The sequence below is a fragment of the Pelodiscus sinensis genome, chromosome 3 (assembly GCF_052426305.1).
Source record: "Pelodiscus sinensis isolate ZL-2025 chromosome 3, ASM5242630v1, whole genome shotgun sequence".
Lineage (NCBI taxonomy): Eukaryota > Metazoa > Chordata > Testudines > Trionychidae > Pelodiscus > Pelodiscus sinensis.
In genome coordinates this window covers 144,499,183-144,517,532 of record NC_143054.1, presented here as the reverse complement: position 1 = coordinate 144,517,532, position 18,350 = coordinate 144,499,183, and the positions used below count along the sequence as shown (strand labels likewise).

The 18,350-nt window shown below is 48.0% G+C and overlaps 1 protein-coding gene across 1 annotated transcript in view; it reads right to left on the bottom strand.

The window, feature by feature from the left end:
- The window catches only part of DNAH8 (dynein axonemal heavy chain 8), a 611,430-nt gene that overhangs the window by 559,631 nt on the left and 33,449 nt on the right, over window positions 1–18,350 (bottom strand). Inside the window, exons 4-5 of the mRNA XM_025186355.3 lie at window positions 10,131–10,215; window positions 8,366–8,514 (exon numbers count right to left, since the gene is read on the bottom strand). Coding sequence (XP_025042140.3) covers window positions 8,366–8,514; window positions 10,131–10,215 — 234 coding nt within the window. The remainder of the gene's footprint in view (window positions 1–8,365; window positions 8,515–10,130; window positions 10,216–18,350) is intronic.

The window sequence follows — 18,350 nt, the reverse complement described above, 5'->3', positions numbered from 1 at the left end:
CTGGACTGAGCTGCGAGTGGGGTGTTTGAAGTAGGGGGATAGAACCACACTATATGTGTTAGAGGTTGGACTAAATATCTTTAAACAAATGACTCTGCCCTGCAGACTCCGGGGATGGTACCTTGCTTATGGGTTTACATTGTTTGTGTGTGTTCCTGTAGGGTGATGCCAGATTACTGTTATTAAAAGTTTCTTCTCTGCACTTTCACACTGTGCTTGTGAGTGGGGAAGCATTGCCTCCCAGAGGCACCCAGGGGTGTTGTGTGATTTTCCCAGGTTACTGGGTGGGGGCTCATGCCAGTTCTCTGTTGGATGGATAGAGAGGAACTCCTAGATATTGAACCGAGACCTGACTGCTGTTGGTGCTACCTGGAAGAAGAGTTACATGAGTAATCATTTCTTCTTCTTCAAGAAGTGTCCCTACGGGTGCTCCACAAAGGGTGTGTCTAGACTACAGGGTTTTGTCAACAAAAGTAGACTTAAGTCAATAGAACTTGACGGTGGTAAACCTCATTCTACAAGGAATAACACCTTTTGTCAACAGAGTTCTGTCGACAAAAGCCTGTAGTCTAAACATACCCCAGGGCTACATCTAGACTACATCCCTTTTTCGGAAAAGGGATGTAAATTAGACGAATAGCAATTGCTAATGAAGCGGGGATTTAAAAATGGCTGCCGCTTTTTTTCAGCCTGGAGCTTTGCAGGAGAAAAGCGCCAGTCTAGACGCTGATCTTTCGGAAAATAAAGCCTTTTCCAAAAGATTCCTTATCCCTTAGTTCAAGAGGGATAGTTTTCTCTGGCAAAGCTCCGGGACGAAAAAAAGGGGCAGCCATTTTTATGCTAATGAAGCACGGGAGATTTAAATCCCCGATTCATTAGCAATTGAAATATGTCTAATTTACATCCCTTTTCCAAAAAAGGGATGTAATCTAGACGTAGCCCAGGTGATTACTAAGCAGTTCACTCTAAGGTGGGTGTGGTGGAGGGTGTTTCAGAGCTGTCTAGTACCAAAGAAAGCACAGCCACGCTGTACACTCTATCACAAGCGTAGTCAAAAATTATTGAGTAGTGCTCAGTGAATGTACAGATAGATGCCCTTACATATTTACATATTTGAATAATATCAGACTCATAGCAAGTATGCAGCATATGCAGATCCTCTTGAAAGACTTTGATTAGAGATTGCAGACACTTTTAATCTACCTGAAAGCAAGATAAAAAATTTGGGGGTCATTATTGAAGGAGATACAGGAGGCCCCCGACTTGTGACACGATTGGTTCTGGGGGAAGTGTCGCAAGTCGGGGGCGTCGTAACTCAAACTCGTATTTACAATAGATGTTATGGTAAATGTGGGCCAAGGATGTAAGTTGGGAGTTTCCAGCCTCTTCTGCACTTACAAAAATGGTTGTAAGTATGAGGGGTCGGAACTAGGACAGTCGCAAGTCAGGGGCATCCTGTAGCTCTATCTATATAGAAAGCTAAGGCTATCTTGATGTCAAGAGTGTACAGCTATGCTTGATTATCTAGGTGGAATTTAGTGTGGAAGATCTGCAGGTGAATGGTTTGGTTGATATGGAACTGGAAAAAATTAGGTAAAAATTTTGGATAGAGTAGTAGCATGACCTTGCCCTTTAAAGAGGGGCATACCATAAGGGCCTCTACATAGCCCTCACTTGGAAATCAGTAATATGTTTTTTATTGATAAATGGAGTAATGAGCAGGTAACCAGTAGTTCAAATAGAGGGCTTATGAGGCATTTAGTATCAGATTAAAAGATTCAAAACAGCAGTAGGATGCTTGACTGGCACATCAAGTTTCTTCATTCGGTGGGCAAAAATGGAATATACATTTTTTGGAAAGTACAAAGGCCTGATGGCTGCCAGATGGATTCTGATGGAGTTTGGGAAGAGTCCTGAACTTTCTAGTATTAGGATATTGTCCAGTATCTTTGGCAGTGATGAGGTCATCAGTGGAATATATCTGAAATCACACCAAAAGATTAATCTTGTCCATTTTTTAAATTATGTGCCATGAACACTTTTCTCCTTTGTAATTAATAGTTTCTTTTAACTTTCTCTAATCTCATCCATTAACCAATCATGCTTTAAAACAAAACATTGTGATTAGAGTGAAGGATTTTCCTGTGAGAGGAGATGAGGAGCGGCACAAGAGTGATTGTGGAGCGACTGGCCAGTTGTTTAAGGTAAGGAATACACGTTTGTCTTGACCAGATCAGAAATATTTAGATTCCTCTGACTTTGTCTATTGGAGGAGTCTGTGGGAATGCACACAGGAGATCAAACAGCCAATGAATTTGAATAGCATCCTCAAGGATCAGAAACCCAGTTGGCCTCTGAATCAAAACTGGATACATTTCTTGCTTAACACTGTACCAAACAAATATGAGGAATTTGATGGAAATTCCTCCATTGATGGAATATATGTTCTACTATACTGGAATCTACTTCCCACTCATAGTCTTAGAAGAAATGCCTCATAAGTGAAAGTCACATTTTGACTGCCAGGAAACAAACAGCTGTGATGACCTGGATGTGTATGTACCAATTTCAAAGCCTGACAGCCTTTACATAGACAAGAGGAGGGATCTTGCTCCTTCTTGCCAATTGATATAAAACACATATTATATGTTGTCCATTATTATCTTTATGTGTTTGCCCCTGATTAGTGGTAAAAATTGGAGATAGGCATATCTGAGTACAGTAGAGTCCCTATCATCCGAACTAAACGGGACCAACACATGGTCGGATTACCAAATAGGTCGGATGATACAGACTCTTCTGTAGAAAGCAAGAGAATAGCTGATGCCGCTCCTGCCGGGGACGAAGTCCCCGCAGAGCAGCATCAACTCTTTCGTTGCTCTCTAGGAGCAGCTGCTGCCGCTCCTTCCTGGACGCTTCCAGGTAGGAGCCGCATCAGCTGTTCGCTTGCTTACTAGGTGAAGCTGCTGCTGCCGCTGCTGCCGGGACACTTCCAGGCAGGAGCAGCAGCAGCAGCAGCTTCTCCTAGAGAGCAAGGGAACAGCTGATGCCGCTCCTGCGGGGGACATCCCCCGAGGAGTGGCATCAGTTGTTCCCTTGCTCTCTTGGAGAAACTGCTGCTGCTGCCGCTCTTACCTGGAAGCGTCCCGGCAGCAGCAGCTTCTCCCAGAGAGCGATGGGGCAGCAAGCGGGGCCGTTCTCTCGGCCTACGCTGTATCCGACCCTGCAGCTCCCGGGGACTTTGTTGGATAAAGCGGAGTGTCGGATTACTGAGTGTCAGTTAATCTGGACTCCACTCTACTCAGAATTCCAGGAGGTTGATATGTAATGTCATCGCTTGTGACATCCACTTGACCGGGGCTGTGCAAGCATCCCTAGCAGAGAGGCATCATTCATAATGACAACCATTGAGAGAGTATGTGATGTTCCAATGGGGAAACTGTCTGTTTCCACAATCAAGGGATTGTTTTACTCAGGTCGCTATGAAAAGACGCATATTTTAACTGATTGTTGCTGAAACACAGCCACCCTGTTGACAGTTCTTGACTAGCGTTTGGGAACTGAGTTGCATTATAATGTCTATGTTGGAAAGGGCAACAAACCTCTACAGAGGAAAGTAGACTCTTGATGTTAATGACCTGAGGTGAGCCCCTATGAAGTTTTACGCAGGGGTCAAAGTGGATTTTTGAATGTACAAGTGTAGGGCCAACTGGAAGAAGAGATCTATAGCCTTGGAAGTTGCCTGTGACATTCAGATCTGGGAATATTAAAATACATTTTCTGCAGAACTGTGCAGCTATTACTGACATGACTTTTGAAAAAGCCATCAGGGCAGATGCCAGACAAAAGCAGAGCACCTGATACTGCAAGTGGTCCTGACTGACAGTGAAACACAGGAAACATCTGCAGGACGGATGGAACCAACAGACTCAGGAGACCTTACTGGAGAATGGATGATGCCAAGGTGCCTGAAGACACTGATGCTCTCAGCTTTTTAAGTGGTACTTTCTCTTCTTCATGAGACTGGAGCATGGGAGGGGCCTTACAGCTTCCTCTTATATGCCCTAGAGGAGTGCAGTACACACATAGTGGAGGTGCTAGACATACTTAGAGACCAGAACACAAAGGGGTTTCCTTGGCTGGGGTAAAAAACCAGGCATAAAGAGCAGTCCATCAGCAGCAAAGTTTTATCTGTTTTTTTCCCGGGCTCTGGATTTTAACACCAGACAGAACTTATACTCCTATGCAATGTGCAATTCTCCAAGGCAACAAATACAGCAGGAGGTTTTTGTAGAGCATAATGTTGTACAAAAGTATGATGGGAAGACCACATTGCTGCTCTACAAATGTCCACTAGTGGCATATTATATAAGAAAGCAGTTGATGCAGCCATCACACGTATGAAGTGTGCTTTTACATGAAGCTGGTAAGCCATGCACCTGTAGCTTGCAATCCACTTGGAAATTAGTTGCACGGAGATGGCTGTTCGCTTGTGGGAACCAAACAGACAGATGAAGAGTCTGAGTTCCTGGTTGCCTTAGTTCTCTCTAACTAGAAAGTGATGGCTCATCTGGTATCATGGGTGTGCAAGATGGACTCTCTCAGAGAGATGTGAAGTTTAGGAAAGTACGTGGGTAAGTATATGTGTTCATTCAGGTCAAAACATGATATAACTTTGGGGAGGTTGATGTTCTTCCCAGTCACCATCCTCCTGGGGTCCCAATGGTCCAGGCCAGTCCTCAGCCTCTTGCAAGTCTTCAGCCCCCCAGCTTGGGTGCACTGGGCAGATGTCTGGTTCCTCTGGTGGATGGGCCCTCACTGAGCTCCTGGGCTGGCTTTTTATATTACTAGACTTCCGGTCAGGTGAGCGGGTAGAGCCAGTTTCTGCCCAAGAGGAATCATAGAGGGGATCTTCCCCCTCTGGGTCAGTTGGGCAGCCACTCCGCATCACTACAGCATTTTGTCCCCACCCTAAATTCCCCATATCTCCCAACCCCCTGCCCTGAGCTCCTCCCCCCCTCCCCACCGCCCAGTAGGTATGCAAAATTTTTAAAAACAATAACTGTGTTACCAATTGAAATTAAATCAGTAAATTAAGCCATGCAATGTTCTGCAGGCTACCAGTGCCACAGGCTCCCAGGAGCTGCTGGCACCACTGGACCTGCAGGCTCATAGACCCACGGGCTCCCAGGGGCTGCTAGCACCACTGGCCCTGTGGATTTCCAACAGCTGCTGGACCTTTAGGCTCCTTGAAGCTGCTAGTGCCTCTAATCCCACAGGCTCCTAGCAGCTGCTAGCACCACCAGCTCTGCTGGCTCCCAGCAGTTGTTGGCACTGCTGGTCCCACAGGCTTCTGGCAAGTGCTGGCCTTGAGGATTCCTAGGGGCTGCTGACACTGCCAGACCCATAGGGTCCCCTTGGTGACTCGGAGTTTAACTGGAAAGGTTATTCAATAAAGCTAATGCTTATCAGTTAACTGGTTAAAGTCTTATATTCCTACCTTCCAGCCCCCTGCCCTGATACCTACATCCCCCACTACATGCCCAGAGCCCCCCTAAACCATGTCCTGACAACTGCACCCTTCACACCACCAAACCATGTGCTGAAGGACCAGAGCAACACCAGATAAGTCTTCTAATCTGCTATATACAGTAAAACTCCGATGGTCCGGCATCTGATGGTCCGGTACTCCTGATGGTCCAGTACCATCAGGAACCCGGAAGTGCTCCAGGCAGCCGGACCATTGGAGCTGCTCTGCCCCCAGGTTCCCTGATTCAGCTGCTGCTAAAACTGACCAGCGGCTGAATCGAGGACGCCTAGGGCAGAACAGCTGGGGCGCTGCCGGGTTAGTCCCATAGCGCTGCCCCTCGGGGCTGTGGGACCCAACCCAGCAGTGCCCCAGCTGTCCCCGATTCAGCTGCTGCTGAAACTGACCAGCGGCTGACTCCAGGAAGCCCGAGGCATAGCTGCTCTGCCCCAGGCTTCCTGGAATCAGCCCCTGGTCAGTTTCAGCAGCAGCTGACTTGGGGACACCTGGGACAGAGCAGCTGGGGTGCTGCCGGGTTGGTTTTGCAGCGCCAAGGGTTGGCGCTACCAGACCAACCCGGCAGTGCCCCAGCTGCTCTGCCTCAGGCATCTGGATTCAGCCGCTGTTGAAACTGACCAGCGGCTGACTCCAGGAAGCCCGGGGAAGAGCTGCTCTGCCTCGGGCTTCCTGGAGTCAGCCGCTGATCAGTATCAGCAGCAGCTGACTTGGGGACGCCTGGGACAGAGCAGCTGGGGTGCTGATGGGTTGGTCCAGTAGCGCCGCTCCTCGGCGCTGTGGGACCAACACGGCAGCACCCCAGCTGCTCTGCCACAGGCATCCCCACGAGCAGCTGGGGTGTTGCCGGGTTGGTCTCGCCGTGTCAAGGGTCGGCACTACCGGACCAACCCGGCAGCACTCCAGCTGCTCTGCTGCAGGTGTCCCCGATTCAGCCGCTGCTGAAACTGACCAGCAGCGGCTGAATCAAGGATGCCTGGGGCAGAGCTGGACTATCGGAAGGGGGGGCTATGAGGGGTCTGGTGTTGCATTCCCTCCAACTCACCCCAGACTCCTCATAGCCCCCCATTCTGATAGTCCTGCAAATCTGATAATCCAGCACCCCCTGGGTCCTAAAGGTGCCGGATTATCAGAAGTTTACTGTATTTAAGAGAGTTTGTCTGTCTGTCTGTAAGGCCCCTTAATGCTGCCAGAGCGGCACAGATGGGCCTTAATGTAAATGTAAATCAGACTCGTATTTTACTAAAATCATGGTAAAACAGAATCATGCATTCTGTGTGAATTACTAAAGGTAAGATTGTGTTCAGTATCTTCATAATTGTGTGAAGCATGCAATGGACTACACCAGGCATGTCCAAAGTCCAGCCCGCGGGCCAATTGCGGCCCGTGTTCCGGTTTAATACGGCCCCACAGGTAATTTGGCAATATCTATCTTTTAAGGCCCCCAACGAATCCATATGTATTGAGATGAATACATTGTAAAATCTCAGTTAATGTCAGTTGGTCTAAATCAGTTATAAATATATTTGGACACAACATGCATACTTGGTGTTATGTTCCTGTTCATATTTTTTGAACTTAAAAGTTGACAGACAACCTTTCTTACCAATAATATGTAATGTACTTTACAATGTTCCTGACATATATTTCAGCTTCCTGGATTTTTTTTTCATCTGGCCTTCAGATATGAAAGGCAGAGTGATTTAACACCTGTTTAGATTTGTCATCCATGTGACGAAATGAAAAGTATACCGTTTGCAATAAACTTTGCATAAAATAGTTAATTTGCATTTAATTTTAATGGTTCAAAGAATGTCAGGCAAAATGGTCAGCCCTCACGCATGTTCACTTCATCAAATCTGGCCCTCTTTGAAAAAAGTTTGGACTCCCTTGGACTACACAAACTGTGGAGCCCTCAAGCTCAGAGATTTCATTGACCCCTCTAAAACTGCTAATGGCTTTAATCTCTTCAAAAAAAAAACACAGGGGGCAAGGAGAAGGACAACAAAGGTGGAAGAATAACACTGCCCTCTCTTTAAAGATATTTCATTCGCTTTACTCATCTGAACTCTCAAAGACATAATACATTCCTGAGGCACAGTGCCACCTGAAGCTTTTATTGGGACACTAAGGTTACGTCTAAACTACATGGCTCCATCAACGTAGCCATGTAGATTTGTTTTTTTGGCAAAGGGAAATGAAGCCGCGATTTAAATAATCGCGGCTTCATTTAAATTTACATGGCTGCCGCACTGAGCCAACAAACAGCTGATCAGCTGTTTGTCGGCTCAGCGCGCTAGTCTGGACATTCCCCTGCTGACATGAAAGCCTTTTATCGACATCCCCTGTAAACCTCATCCTACGAGGCATAAGGGGGATGTCGATAAAAGGCGTTCAGGTCGGCGCGGAGTGTCCAGACTAGCGCGCTGAGCCGACAAACAGCTGATCAGCTGTTTGTCAGCTCAGCACGGCAGCCATGTAAATTTAAATGAAGCCGCGATTATATGAAGCGTGGCGGCCATGTTTATTTTAATGAAGCGGGGATTATTTAAATCCCCGCTTCTTTGCCTATGCCAGATAAACCAGTTTACATGGCTCCGTCGACGGAGCCATGTAGTATAGACATATCCTAACTGTGCAATATCCCCAAACAACAAGATGGTAAAAAGAGATATGTGTTTCAGTTTGGCACTCAGGAAAATTGATATGAAAGATTAAAATTATAATGTGGCATTAATATGAACCTTTACAAAATATTAGTAATTTAACTTTTTAATTTTTATTTTGAGTAAAATTAATATAAGTAGGAGAAAATGAGAATACCTCATGTATACTTTTTACATTTAGAGGGATGTCATTCCTGTAACGAATGAAAAATAAACAAAGTCCTTTGAACTTGTCCGTTGCAGTATCTAAATACAATCTCATAATTTTAGTTCCTTTTACAACTCCTGGAATTGTTCGACCACATTCTGAAAATCAATTTAAGCACATTATTATTTTAAATGTTTAAAATGTTTAAAACTACTACAGTGAAATAAAATAGTTGCAGTCTAGTATTTTATTTATTCTTTTCCTTTAGTGCATGTGAGGCAAAACCCAAATAGTTTCATTAATAGCACATATGTATATAAACATAATTTGCTGAAAAGAACAATGACATTATATCATTAAATGGGTTTCACTATGGTGAAAACGAATGATGTTCATTAACAATTTATGATGTTATTGTGACTAAATGCACATTTCAATCCTTTGCAAATGTATCACAATCATTCCAAAACCAAACTATTTTGGTTGGGTATGTCTACACTTGCTTCATAGTTCGAGCTAGGGATGCAAATATAGCCAACCGAAATTGCTAATGAAGCGGGGATTTAAATATCCCGTGCTTCATTAGCATAATCTCACTCGCACGTTATTCTGCTCAACAGCTGATTTGAACCAGGAAGTGTGCTCCGGAACGAGTTAGTTCAAATCAAACCCCTTGGTTCGAACTAACATTACTCCTCAAAAAATGTTTCAGTTTGGCACTCAGGAAAATTGATATGAAAGACTAAAGTTATAATGTGGCATTAATAGGAACCTTTACAAAACATTAGGGCTGTGTCTAGACTGCATCCCTTTTCCGTAAAAGGGATGCAAATTAGACACATCGCAATTGCAAATGAAGCGGGGATTTAAATCCCCCCCGCTTCATTTGCATAAACATGGCTGCCCCTTTTTTCCGGCTCAGAGCTTTGCCGGAAAAAAGCGCCAGTCTAGACGGGGATCTTTTGGAAAATAAAGCCTTTTCCAAAAGATCCCTTATTCCTCTTTAAAAAAGGAATAAGGGATCTTTTGGAAAAGGCTTTATTTTCCGAAAGATCCCCATCTAGACTGATGCTTTTTTCCGGCAAAACTCCCCGCTTCAAATCCCCGCTTCATTTGCAATTGCGATGTGTCTAATTTGCATCCCTTTTATGGAAAAGGGATGCAGTCTAGACACAGCCTAGTAATTTAACTTTTAACTTTTATTTTGAGTAAAATTAATATAAGTAGGAGAAACTGAGACTACCTCATGTATACTTTTTACATTTAGAAGGATGTCATTCCTGTAACAAATGAAAAATAAAGAGTCCTGTGAACTTGTCTGTTGCAGTGTCTAAATACAATCTCATAATTTTAGTTCCTTTTACAACTACAAAAAGTGAGGAGTAATGTTAGCTCAAGCCAAGAGGTTTGATTCGAACTAATGCGTCACGGAGAGCACTTCCTGGTTTGAATCAGCTGTTGAGTGGAATAACGTGTGGGTGAGTTTATGCTAATGAAGCATGGGATATTTAAATCCCCGCTTCATTAGCAATTCAGTCGGCTACATTTGCATCCCTAGCTTGAACTAGGGAGCAAGTATAGACTTACCCGGTGATAATTCCCAAAACAATTCAGACTGAGGGAAATACACAACATTAACCATATGGGCTGAAATGTTTAATTTGGGCAAAGTTATAAACAACTGAAGTTAGAGTTTTATAAGGAACTACCATAACAACAGGCAATGCAAAAAGCTGTGCCTATAATAACACAGTTAAAAATTAATAGCATTTACCTACTCCTGGTGCTTCTCCTTCTTGATATAAGAATTTCAAAGTTCTACTTCCATCTTTAGCAAAAAAATTATCAAATGCCTGTAACTGTTAAATCAAAAAGCAGGTTACTGTAAATCAAATGCTATCAAATTACTATATTTTTATTTGTCATAAAAGAACATATAGTGTTTGACTGGAGATCTGTTCAGAATTTTGATGTTGTGATAAATATTTCATCTAACACTGACAGGAAGATTAACTCTGTAACCTAACACTTTTTTAAAAAAGCCAAGTTAGTATGTAACAGGAAAAAACTTAAAAAACAACGAATAGTCTAGTAGCACTGTGACAGGCCAGACATGGCCCACACTCCAGAGAGCTCGGCGGGGGATGAGCCACCGGCAGCAAGCCGTGCGGAATTTGCAGCGGCTGAGCACGGCCGGGGGGAGGGGCAAGCGGGCGCCGCCACAGCCTCCCGCGCAGCACCTGCTGCGGATCCGAATCCAGGGTGGAGGCAGGAGGCGGCGGCAGGCGGGGGAGGAAATGGGGGGGGCTTGAGTCGGGGCCGCCCCTGACAGGAACCCGATCGCCACCCCAACAGCGACACAATCCCCCCCGGAGGAGGGCAGAACCACTGCCTGGAGCTGCACGCACGGGGGACGGGGCTACACGAGGGGGGGCGGAGCCATGCTCCCAGGTGCAACATGGCGGCACCCTTGAAAAGAGTGAGAGCAGGAGATGGAGAGGCAGCTCCAGCTTTGGGGACAGCCCACGGAATCAAGGGAGATGGGTTATCCCTCCTCGGTGGCGGAGGCAGGACAGTGGCCGGGCAGACCAAGACTCCACGCAAGGATCGTCGCGACCCGCCATCAGGGTAAGACCTGGGGACCCCGGGGAAGGACCCAATGATCGAGGGGGTGTCAGGAAGCAGTCCGGGGCAGAGCACTTCTGGCGCCAGTGGGCGGGCGAGCTTTGGGTGGAATCTCCGTCAGCCCGGGTCCCCCTACACCTCCTCAATCCACTCATCCGTCTGCAAGTCTAATCGGCCGGGCAAAGTTCGTACGAGGAAGAGACAGGACACACGGCCGCAACCGGCCAGGGTCCCCATATGGTTGGTGAGCCCACAGGGCCCTGCCCGCACATTTGGGTCTGTGGCTCGTGCCCACATAGCTGATCCAGGGAGGTTAAGACATACAAGGGAAGGGATTGCTGGGCCCCGCCCTCACGGGTGGCGGCTCGCACACCAAAACCCTGTCACAAGCATCTTAAAGACTAACAAAACATGTAGATGGTATCATGAGCTTTGGTGGGCACAACCCACTTCTTCAGATGACTTAGTCTTTAAGGTGCTACTAGACTATTGTTTTTTTAACTTTTTTTAAGTCGCTAAACTTCAATTGCTGCAAATTCTGAAATTGTATATAAAGAAGAGAGAGTTACTCACCTTGTGCAATAACAGAGGTTCTTTGAGAAAGTTGTCCCTGTGGGTGCTCCACCTTAAGTGTTTGGGGTGCTGCTGCATGCCTAGTCAGAGATTTTTGGTAACAGTGCCCTCCGATACGCTGTGCATGCCGAGCAGACAGCACATGTGGTGCTGCTACGATGCATGTGCAGGCAACCATCCCCTCTGTTCCTTCTCTGCCCCAGAAAAATAACCTGTCTGACACAGAGGAGAGTAAGGGCGAAGAGTCGTGGGGACGTCCTGAAGGGTTTTATTCTGTGGAAATAGGTTTTATTCTGTAGAAATAAGAGGAGAGCACCCTGCGGATGTTAAGGGTATGCATCTGTGCCTCGAAAGTGTTGGCATGAGTCTTAGGGAAGAATACAGGTAAACGTATTCTTTGATTAAGGTGAAAGGCGAAGTGTACCTTGGATAAAAACTTCAGATGTGTCTATAGAGAGACTTTGTCCTTAAAAAGATGGTAAACTGTGGGTCTGCCATTAAGGCAGCCATTTTGCCTACTTGCTATGCTGATATTACTGCAACTAGGAATGCCGTTTTGAGCATTAAGTGGAGAAGGAAGCATGTGCTGATAGGTTCAAATGGAGGTTTTTTGAGCGTGGTCAATACTAGATGTAGGTCCCAAGGTCCCTGTGGGGCAGTAACATCACGCTGCTGTCTACGACGGCCACATTGTTGGTATGGCAGGTGATCTTACTTTTGGTAATGGTATGTGGCTTGTGGGTATCTTGGCCTCTAGTGTGGTTGGTATCTGTATTGCCTTCTCCTTGTTTCAGGTGTCTGAATACTGAGGGAGCATAATGTAGCCCAGGAATCCTTCATGGAATGGAGGACACTGTAGGTTTACAATGAAAGAGGAAGTTACTCACCTTAGTGCAGTAATGATGGTTCTTCAAGATGTGTGTCCCTGTGGGTGTTGGGCTGTCCTGGCGCTGCAGATCAGAGTTTTCACAAACAATGTTCAGCTGGACCATGCATGTGCGGCACGTGCCTCACATTGTTTGCGCCTTTTGATCACTCATGCAGTCCAGCTCCCATCAGTTCCTTAAGTCGGCCCTGGTAACTGCAAGATATAAGAGACTCCAAAGTGGGGAGGAAGGTCGGTAGTAGAGCACCCACAGGGACACACATCTCTAAGAAAGCGAAGTTATTCACCTTCGGTGCAGTAACTGTCGTTCTTCGAGGTGGTATCCTCACGGGTGCTCAACTATGGGTGCTGGGCTTTCCCCGGCGCCGCAGACAGAAGCTTGTGATAAGCAGTGTTCAGCCGGACCACGCATGTGCCACGGGCTCGCAGCTTTCACACTCTTTTCTGTCTCGCACGGTCCACCCCCCCGCCAGTTCCTCGAGACTGCCTCGCGTCTGTAAGGGTGTCTACACTACAAAGTTAATTCGAACTAACAGAAGTTAGTTCGAATTAACTTTGATAGGCGCTACACATGCAAACCGCTAGTTCAAACTTAATTCGAACTAGCGGAACACTTAATTCGAACTAGGTAAACCTCATTCCACGAGGACTAACGCCTAGTTTGAATTAAGTAGCTCGAATTAAGGGCTATGTAGCCACTTAATTCGGACTAGTGGGAGGCTATCCCTCCCCAGATTTCCCTGGTGGCCACTCTGGGCACCACCAGGGAAACTCTTCTGCCCCCCTCCCGGCCCCGGAGCCCTTAAAGGGGCACGGGCTGGCTATGGTGCCCGTGCCAGGTGCAAGCCTGCCAGCAGACCCTGCACCTGACATGGCACGAGCCAGCCACCCGCTGCCACCCAGCCCTCCGCCTCTTCCCGGGACCAGGCTGGTGGCTCTCGGGAGCCTGCCCAGGGCCGCAAAGGGGGGGGAGGGACGCCTGGTCTAGTGCGGACATCGTGGACCTCATCCACGACCTCTGCACTAGGCACAGGAAAGTGGCCGTCTAGGGCAGGATAGCTTCCAGCCTGGCCACCCAGGAGCAGGTTTGCATGAAAATCAAGGTGGTCCAGTGAGACCCCCGACCCTGAGCTTAGAATGGCCGTACTGGGTCAGACCAAAGGTCCATCTAGCCCAGTAGCCTGTCTGCCGAAAGCGGCCAACCCTAGGGACCCTGGAGAGGATGGACCGAAGACAGTGACCAAGCCATTTGTCTCGTGCCATCCATCTCCAGCCTTCCACAAACAGAGGCCAGGGACACCATTTCTACCCCCTGGCTAATAGCACTCCATGGACCCAACCTCCATGACTTTATCTCACTTCTCTTTAAACTCTGTTCTAGTTCTAGCCTTCACAGCCTCCTGCAGCAAGGAGTTCCACAGGTTGACTATTTGCTTTGTGAAGAAGAACTTTCTGTTGTTAGTTTGAAGCCTGCTACCCATTCATTTCATTTGGTGTCCTCTAGTCCTTCTATTATTGGAACTAATGAAGAACTTTTCTCTATGCACCCTCTCCACACCACTTATGCTTTTATAGACCTCTATCATATCCCCCCTCAGTCTCCTGTTTTCTAAGCTGAGAAGTCCCAGTCTCTTTAGCCTCTCTTCATATGGGACCTGTTCCAAACCCTTGATCATTTTAGTTGCCCTCCCCTCTCCCACCCTCTCTCTTCCTCTCTCCCACCTCCTTTTCCCAGTCTCCCCGAGTTTTGTTCAATAAAGAGAGTTTCTATTTTTGAACAGACATGTCCTTTATTTTGTACATCAGGAAGGGGGGCTAGGGAGGGGTAAGTGGAAGGAGGTGAGGGAGGAATGGGGTACGAGTCCCCGATGGGGAGGATTGGGGTGGCTCTGCGGGCTCCTCAGGGTGGAAGCTCTCCTGCAGCCCCCCAATTGACCCCTCTCCCCGGATGGCAGCCTGCGGTAACTGCAACCGGGCTGATGGCCGAGTGCTGTGATGTGCCGAGTGTGGGCACTCAGGGGACTCCAAGCCAGGACTGCTTTGCTGTCCCTCATTGAGTTAGACAAGCGAGCAGGGAACCCCTGAGAACTGTCTGTCCGGGATGGGTTTCGGGTCCCTTTAAGCACAGCCCTCGGCTAGCCTGAGACAGCAGCTCCACGCTCTAAGTCCTAACCTGATGCCCTACCAGCACTGCTTCCGGCCAGCCTTAACCCCGGTTCAGGGTCCACTCAGTGTGGACATGCTAGTTCGAATTAGCAAAAAGCTAATTCGAACTTGTTTTTAGGTCTTGATGCACTAGTTCGAATTAGCTTAGTTCGAATTAACTAATTCAAATTAAGTTAGTTCGAATTAGTGCTGTAGTGTAGACATACCCTAAGAGACAAGAGCAGAGAGAGAGAAAGGACTCCGAAGTGGGGAGGAGGGCGGGTAGTGGAGCACCCGCGGGGACACCACCTTGAAGAACGACAGTTACTGCACCGAAGGTGAGTAATTTCGCTTTCTTCTTCGGGGATGTCCCCGCGGGTGCTCCGTTATGGGTGACTGCGCAGCAGTAGTCGCCAGAACAGAAGGAGGGCAAGGAATCCCTATTTATCTGCTGTGGAGAGCCCCACAGTCACCACTGCCCCATCTGAACGAGTGACTAGAGAAATAGAATAGTGTTTGGCAAAGGTCTCATATGAGTACCAGGTCGCCGTCCTGCAGATGTCCTTCAGAGATACACCTCTATGAAACGCTGTAGATGTGGCCATGGCTCTAGTGGAGTGGGTGCGTGGTTGGGATGGAAGGGGTAAGCCTTTCCCTGCGTATGATTGCATTATGCATGAGGTTGCGAGATGGGAAATCCTCTGGGAAGATAGGCGTTGACCCTTTGACCTCTGTGCCAAGGAGACGAATAAGTGGTCCGTACGCCTGAAAGGTTTAGTGCGATCTATGTAGAATGCAAAGGCGCTGCGGGTGTCCAAGGAGTGTCTGGCCGCTTCTCGTAGTGAGGCATGGGGCTTCGGGAAAAAGGTTGGCAGGATCACTGGTTCGTTGACATGGAAATATGAGATGATTTTAGGTATGAATCTTGGGTGTAGTCTCAAGACTACTCCATCCTTACGGAAAATTGTATATGGTGGCGTGGCCATCATGGCGGAAAGCTCGCTCACTCTGTGTGCCGACGTTATGGCAAGCAGGAAAACGGTTTTCAAAGTGAGGAAATGCAAGGATACAGTCGCCAGAGGCTCAAATGGCGGCCTCATTAGGGCGTCGAGGACTACATCCAGGCTCCACACCGGTGGGACTGGGTCATGCGGTGGGGCCATGTTGGTAAGGCCCTTGAGAAATCTCTTCGTGGTAGGATGGGCGAAGACAGAAACGCCATCTATCGGTGATGTGAATGCTGAAATTACTGTAAGGTGCACCCTGATGGAGGCTAACGCGAGGCCTTTGTTCTTTAGGTGAAACGCGTAGTCCAGGACGGAGGGGATCGATGGACGTTTCAGATCATGGTGGTTCGAGGTACACCAGGTGGAGAATCTGCGCCACTTGTGAAGGTAAGTTTTTCTCGTGGTTTGTCGTCTACTGTGTACTAAGACGTGCTGGACTGGAACAGAGCAGAGGGATTCGAATGGAGTCAGCCAGTTAGGAACCATGCTGTTAGGTTCAGCATTTGTATCTGGGGGTGTTTCAGGCATCCTCGGTCTTGTGTGAGGATATTGTGGAGAGTGGAAGGCGGATCGGTGTCCGCGCAGAGAGACGGTGGAGGAAGGGAAACCAGTGCTGGCAAGGCCAGCCCGGGGCTATGAGGATTAGTGTTGCCCTGTCCACCTTCAGCTTCTAAAGGACTTTGGAGATCAGAGATATGGGGGGGAATGCATAGAGGAGGGGTCCGCACCAAGTCGTAAGGAAGGCGTCTCCCAGGGATGCGCGGCTTAAGCCTGCCCTGGTGCAGTACTTGCGGCATTTTGTATTTTTGCGGGAGTTGCAAAGAGGTCCACTCGGGGAGTACCCCAATGTTGGAAGATCTCACATAGGAGGCCATCGTGCATTTCCCATTCATGCTTCACATGGAAGCGTCTGCTCAGGAAATGTGCCTTCACGTTTGTGGTGCCAGGTAAGTAGGATGCCGAAGGTGTTATTTCGTGGCGAATGCACCAGTTCCAAAAGCGGATGGCTTCCATGCATAGGGAATGGGAGCGAGCGCCGCCTTGGCGATTCACGTAATACATGGCTGTGATGTTGTCCATGAGTATCCTCACCGGGGTGTTTCGAATATAGATGAGGAAGGATTGCATGCGTTGAAAATGGCGCGTAGCTCTAGAAGGTTTATGTGTAGCCGTGCTTCTTGTGAGGACCATTGGCCTTGGACTCAGAGGGAGCCCATGTGAGCCCCCCAGCCTAGTAGGGAGGCATCCGTCGTGATTTGGTGGAGTGGCTCCTGCTGATGGAAAGGTATACCTGACAGTAGGTTTGTGTTGTTGGTCCACCATAGGAGTGATTGGAGAATGCCAGGTGGCGGCATTATCGGCCTGTGGAGATCGTATCTGGTGTGGTCGTACACGAGAGTCAGCCAATACTGAAGGGTGCGCAGATGTAGTCTGGCATATTTCACCACGTATGTTCTGGTGGCCATATGGCCCATCAGTCTGAGGCATGTGATGAGTGGAACGGTAGGGCTGACGATGATGGTGTGAATGAGGTCTTGGATGGCTTGAAACCTCTGTAAGGCTAAGAACGCTCTGCTGGCAAGTGAGTCCAGGCCCCAATGAACTTGATGTTCTGAGTGGAGCGCAAAATGGACTTTTGCTTGTTGAGGAGGAGTCCGAGCGACTGAAAGACTTGCCTCGTGAGGTGAACCATCTGGGAGACCTCGTGTGCAGAAGGGCACTTGAGTAGGCAATCGTCCAGGTAAGGGAAGATGAGTACCCTTTGGCGTCGGAGGAAGGCCGTGACCACAGATAAAACCTTTGAAAACACCCTGAGGGCTGACGATAACCCGAAGGGGAGGACCTTGTATTGAAAGTGGTCCTTTGCCACGACGAAGCGCAAGAACCTCATGTGAGCTGGATGGATAGGGACGTGGAAATAGGCGTCCTGGAGGTCGAGGGCGGCAAACTAGTCCAGTGGACCCAACACAGGGATTATGGCAGCTAAAGTCATTATTTTGAATCATTATTTCCTGAGATATTTGTTCAAACAGCGGAGATCTAGGATGGGGTGTCAACCTCCGGACCTCTTCTGGGTGAGGAAATAATGTGAGTAAAAGCCCCTGTTCCTGAAATCCTTTGGGACTGGCTCTATGGCACCCAGAGAGAGAAGGCGGTCAACTTCTAGTAGGAGGGGGGTCTCGTGAGAGGGGTCCCTGAAGAAGGACGGGGTTGGAGGGGTGGTTGGTGGGATGGCTATGAAAGGGATAGAGTAGCCAAACTGAACAATCTCGAGGACCCATGTGTTCGTAGTGATTTTTGCCCATTGATGTAGAAAGGGCCTCAGCTGGTGGTGAAAGAGCTGGGTTGTACGATTCATGATGCTGCCTGTGACTGTCTGCTCGCCCCTGACCAACGCATCAAACCTGTTGCATGTTGGTGGGAGACATGTTCATCCTGCCATTTGGGTTTCGGCGTCGCTGAGGCCTCTGGCGAGAGCATTGGTTGTTGAAGGGCCTCTGTTGCTGGTGGTGTTGCTGCCACTGATGTAGGAGTAGTCATATCTGCGCTGGTATGGTGAGTACCGGCGTCTCTTAAAGGGGGGCGTGTACATCCCCAGAGTTCGCAAGGTTGTTCAGGAGTCTTTAGAGGAGTGTAAGATTGAGTCCGTGGTCTCTGCAAAGAGCTTATCCTTGTCGAAGGCTAAGTCCTCAATTTTGGCCTGTAGTTCCTTTGGAACTCCCGCCGCTTGAAGGAAAGAAGCTCTGCGCATAATGAT